This window comes from Arachis duranensis, chromosome 4 (assembly GCF_000817695.3).
Source record: "Arachis duranensis cultivar V14167 chromosome 4, aradu.V14167.gnm2.J7QH, whole genome shotgun sequence".
In the NCBI taxonomy this organism is placed as follows: domain Eukaryota; kingdom Viridiplantae; phylum Streptophyta; class Magnoliopsida; order Fabales; family Fabaceae; genus Arachis; species Arachis duranensis.
In genome coordinates this window covers 96,073,775-96,078,845 of record NC_029775.3, presented here as the reverse complement: position 1 = coordinate 96,078,845, position 5,071 = coordinate 96,073,775, and the positions used below count along the sequence as shown (strand labels likewise).

The 5,071-nt window shown below is 25.5% G+C and overlaps 1 protein-coding gene across 2 annotated transcripts in view; it reads left to right on the top strand.

Annotated features, from left to right (window-relative positions):
* Positions 1–4,507: 4,507 nt before the first annotated feature.
* LOC107485043 (ferritin, chloroplastic) overlaps positions 4,508–5,071 on the top strand; it is a 4,242-nt gene continuing 3,678 nt past the window's right edge. Inside the window, exon 1 of one of the 2 annotated variants that reach the window (XR_002374208.2) lies at positions 4,508–4,924. Coding sequence is in view for 1 of the 2 variants with exons in the window: in XM_016105576.3 (XP_015961062.1) it covers positions 4,644–4,924 (281 nt within the window). In the remaining variant the exon portion in view is untranslated. The remainder of the gene's footprint in view (positions 4,925–5,071) is intronic. The other variant, XM_016105576.3, reaches the window with a different exon arrangement.

Sequence of the window (5,071 nt, the reverse complement as noted above, 5' to 3'; positions counted from 1 at the left end):
AATATTAGTCAAAAATATTGATTCTTAATATTTTTTCATAGAAATATATATATTTTACATCTTATTTATCATAATGTTATTAAAGTAATAAAATGATTGAATTTACAACAAAAGCAGTTTAATTTATAGACCAACATAAGAAATATATTAGTCAAATAACTAGTGTGATAGGCAAGAATTTTTTTCCTACAATATTATAACTGCAAATGGAAAATTTTACTGAGTATATAAAATTAAATGAGGAGATTAGTCATCGTTTGTCACACTCCCTTTAGTTTTAAATAAGTGTCATTATTTTAGAAATTTTATTTAGTGTTAAATGAGTGTAGATTAAGGAGTTATGTACTAATATTATTGACAAAACATGATTAGAAAATTTATTTTAAAACAAAAATATTATTTATCTGCATATTATGATATTATAGGTACATTATAGTAGGGGCGCATAATAGCATCGAAAATTCTGTCTCAGACAATATTGTTGACGATATTGTTGGAGAAGAAATATTGACGACATCATTTTCTCAAATCACCTTCTGTGAACAACAGTAGCTAGCACTTTAAAACTTTTTTATCTCTTAATTGTTTTCTTTTTCTCCTTTACCCATTAGATAATGTTTCTTTAATATCTCAATTGAACAAATTCTTTTGTTTTAACATAATGTACTCCAGGAGAACATAATGTACTCCAAGTGTAAAGTTCTTTTTATGCAATCAAAAATATATATCCTTAAAAAAAAATAGAATCGAAAAATTAACAGTGGTTCTTGAAATAAATTCAAATTAACCTAAATTTAAATCCAAATTACTCTAACTTCAACCCTAAAATAAATTCTAAACTAATTCATCTAATTAATTTAAATAGTTATAAACTAACTTATTTAACGAACCTGACCTAATCTAATTTAAATTCTAATTACTCTAAACAAAACTAATTAACCATATATCGCAATTTCACAACATAATCAAATAGAAATTTTTTTCTCTCTTCATCATTCTTCAACATATATATTATTAGTTAGTCAAGACAAGATAATAAAAATGAAAATTTAAATTAAACCATGTGTTTTCCACCTTAATATAACAACCAAAATCAACAATAAATAAATAAACAAACAAACAAATAATAAATCGATCAGTATTAAATAAAAAAAATAATGTATCACAAAACATAAAGACAATAGCAGTACGCAGAAAACTTTTTCAGTATAGTGGCAGTATAGACACGCAATGAAAATGACAGTAACTGAACAGTAGGACTGAAGGCTTAAATTACTTTTTTTTAAGAAAAAAATAAAATAGGAAGAGAGAGAAAAAAAACTTACTTAAAAGAAGGAGGAGACAGCTCTAACGACATAGAGAACAATAGTGACAGCAGTGGCGACAAAACACAGAAAAAGCAGCACTAGAATCAGCTATATTTCACGCGTCCACGTAGTTTCTGAAACATATATATTATTGGTGGTGCCTGGCGCCGACGGAGATTGGCCGAAAGGGTTGCTGGAGGTGAGGGGAGAGAAAGAGAAAAGAGAATGGAGAGAGAGAAAGGAGATTCGAGTGAAAGATAATTTTACCATCAGATTTACCGATGATAAATCCAATTTTAATGCACTTGTGATTGTCAAAATGCAACATTTTATTAATTAAATTTATCAATGATATTTTTGCCAATAAATCCGACTATGATTTTTGCGTTTTTTTTTCTCTAATTATTCCTAGCAAATTTACTGACAACGGGTATTCATCCGTAATACTTTGATTTGAAGAATTTATTACCTAGATTGCTGGTAAAATCGCTGCTAAATTCAACGTAAACGTTTTTTTTATAATTAAAGATATTTTTTATCACATATAAACTTTGACCAACTTACTTGTATTTAATGTTTTACAATCTTCTTTTCAATATTTTATATCATACCTCCAAAATACTTTAGAACACTGTTCGATAATTTTATAACATATAATTATATATACCAAAATTCAATCTCTATATTTTTTATTTTTTAAAAGATATTTTTTGGTTATTAACAAAAAAATCACAAAATAATTTTAACTTAATATAAAATCATCAAATTTCAATGATATAAATGTTTCATTTTTATAATCATATTAAAAAAAATATCAAAATTTAATTTCTAATATTTTTTGGAGAATATATATTTAACGGTCGAATATTTGTGTTACCTTTTAAAATATTTTAATGATATTTTTAGCATGAGCAAATTTGGTGAATACCCTTTTTCACCAATTTAATGATTCAAAAGGAAACTTATTTTATTGTCTTGTAACTTCAAAAAATTCACAAGCGGTAAGACTATCATAAAAATCTAACAATTAAGAAAGAAAATTAATTATAATGGACATATTCATTTTAACAAATATTCTTTTATCTAATACTATAAAAAAATATGGGACAAATCATGATAATAAATTAGAAAGAGTAAAATTTTACACAAATTTACCAAACAAAAATTTGGTTCAATAATCCACCAATACACATTTTTATATAGTTCAAATCAGATTAATTCGAACTCAAACTACACGTAAATCGAATCATATTAATTCGAACTATGTACACATGCATACACCAAGTAATTCGAATCACCCACGCACGCATTCCCAAATAATTCGAATTTGACTGATTTGAATTGTTCATGGTATAAGTCGAATTATACTGTTAAAAAATTAATAATTTAGTGTTCTAACGACTTAGGTAAATACATGTATGTACTCAAATTTTAAATAAAGTACTCTACATCGTCAATAATAATTTAGAAATTAAAGAAAATATTTTATTCCATATAAAATAATTAAAAAATATATTTTATTCTATACAAAATAATTTTAAAAATGGTTTAAAAGATGTTATGAGTACTATAAAAGTTTATAATATTCTAGTAATTTAGGTAAATACATGATAAAAATATTTTTTCTTTCATTTCTAAATTATTAGTGACTATGTAGAGTATTTCTTTAATGTCCTAAGTCATTAGGACATTACAAATTTTTATAGTACTTCTAACATTTTTTAAGTCATTTTTTAAATTATTTTGCATAGAATAAAATATTTTTTTGTGGTATAATTTAAATAAATTTATTAAAAAAATATTCATGAGCTATCAAGAATGGCCAGAAGAGTATTGTATAGAATTCGAATTGCTCACCATATAATTTGAATCAGAGTGATTCGAACTTCCCCATGCGTAATTCAAATCATGTAATATTTCACCATATAATTTAAATAATTTTATTAAAAAATTATCATAAATATTTTTTAATAAATTTATTTAAATTATACCACAAAAAATATTTTATTCTATGCAAAATAATTTAAAAAATGACTTAAAAGATGTTAGAAGTACTATAAAAATTTATAATGTCCTAATAACTTAGGACATTAAAGAAATACTCCACATAGTCACTAATAATTTAGAAATTAAAGAAAAAATATTTTTATCATGTATTTACCTAAATCACTAGAATATTACAAACTTTTATAATACTCATAACATCTTTTAAGTCATTTTTTAAAATTATTTTGTATAGAATAAAATATATTTTTTAATTTTTAAATTATTAATTTTTTTAATAAATTTTTTAATAACATTTTTTAATAAATTATTAATTTTTTAACAGCATAATTCGAATTATACCATGTAATTCGAACCAAGCTGGTTCGAATTAGTATGTGCGTGTGTTTATGTGTAATTCGAACAAAGCTGGTTCGAATTAGTGTGTGTATGTGTTTGTGTATAATTCGAACCAAGCTGGTTCGAATTATGTATAAATGGAATTCGAATCAAGCTGGTTCGAACTACATATAAATATGTATTGGTGGATTTATGAAGCAGTTTTCGTTTTGGCTGATTCACGTAAAATTTTTTCTCTCTTGACTTATTTCTGTTTTTTGTCCTATATTTTATTTGAATCTAAATAATGGAAGGTATTTTTTTTATTAACATTTAATTCAATTTACTATAGATAAGTTGTTTAATAGTAAATCGAATCAACTAGATCGAATCTAATTGATTCAATTTACTACTCACGGACTATATTTTAAATATCAATCCTTGGTAATTTGAATCAAATAACTTTGATTTACCAATAATCTTACTAATTCGGTTCAAATAATTCAATTTAATATCAGAATATATAATTTGAATTAAATCAATTCGAATTATATAAATATATGTATAAAGATATCTATATAACATTTTTATTTTGGAATTATTAGATAATATTAATGGCTCTTTGATTTATTTAGGTGTTTTATCCTAAAGTTAATTTTAATAATATATAATAAATAATAGACTATTAAAAAGAAGAGAGAGAGAAAGAAATAGGAAATTGGTAGCACGGGCAGCAAGCATGCATAGGGATAAGATTGTTGGTGTAATGTAAGAGTGAGTCACGAGTAACCAATTTTTTGGAAGAGTATTGAAATGCCACGTGGACAGAGTATTTTCTCGATTTCGCCTTCGCACTATCGCAGATTCGCAGTGGACACAGCACGAGGTAGCCACACGCCCGTCTCTTCACACCATCTGAAATCCCCAAAATGCCCCTCGCCACCACTACTTAGTATCTACCTTCCCTGAGCTTCATGCAACTCCATTTCCTCTGTTTCTCAACCCCCACACTATATGGCTCTTACTTCTCCAAAATTTACACCATTTTCAGTGTTTTCTTCTCTCTTAGAACCGACTCATTCTTCTTCTTCCTTGACGTTTGATTTCTCTTGTTTGAAATGGGGAAGCAGAGATGTGAGGGTGATGGCGTCAAGGAAGGCTCTGACTGGAGTGATATTCCAACCATTTGAGGAAGTGAAGAAGAAATCATTTGCTGTTCCAACAGCATCTCAAGTTTCACTTGCTCGTCACAAATATGCTCATGAGTGTGAATCTGTTATTAATGAGCAGATCAAGTCAGCGTTTTCTTCTCTTTTTTATTTAATTTTTGCTTTTTATAATAATTAAAAGATATTAGATAATTATTAAAAATTATTGTTTTTGATTATTAATTAATTATTAATATTTAAAAATATAGAATAAAATATATTATTTTATTATTA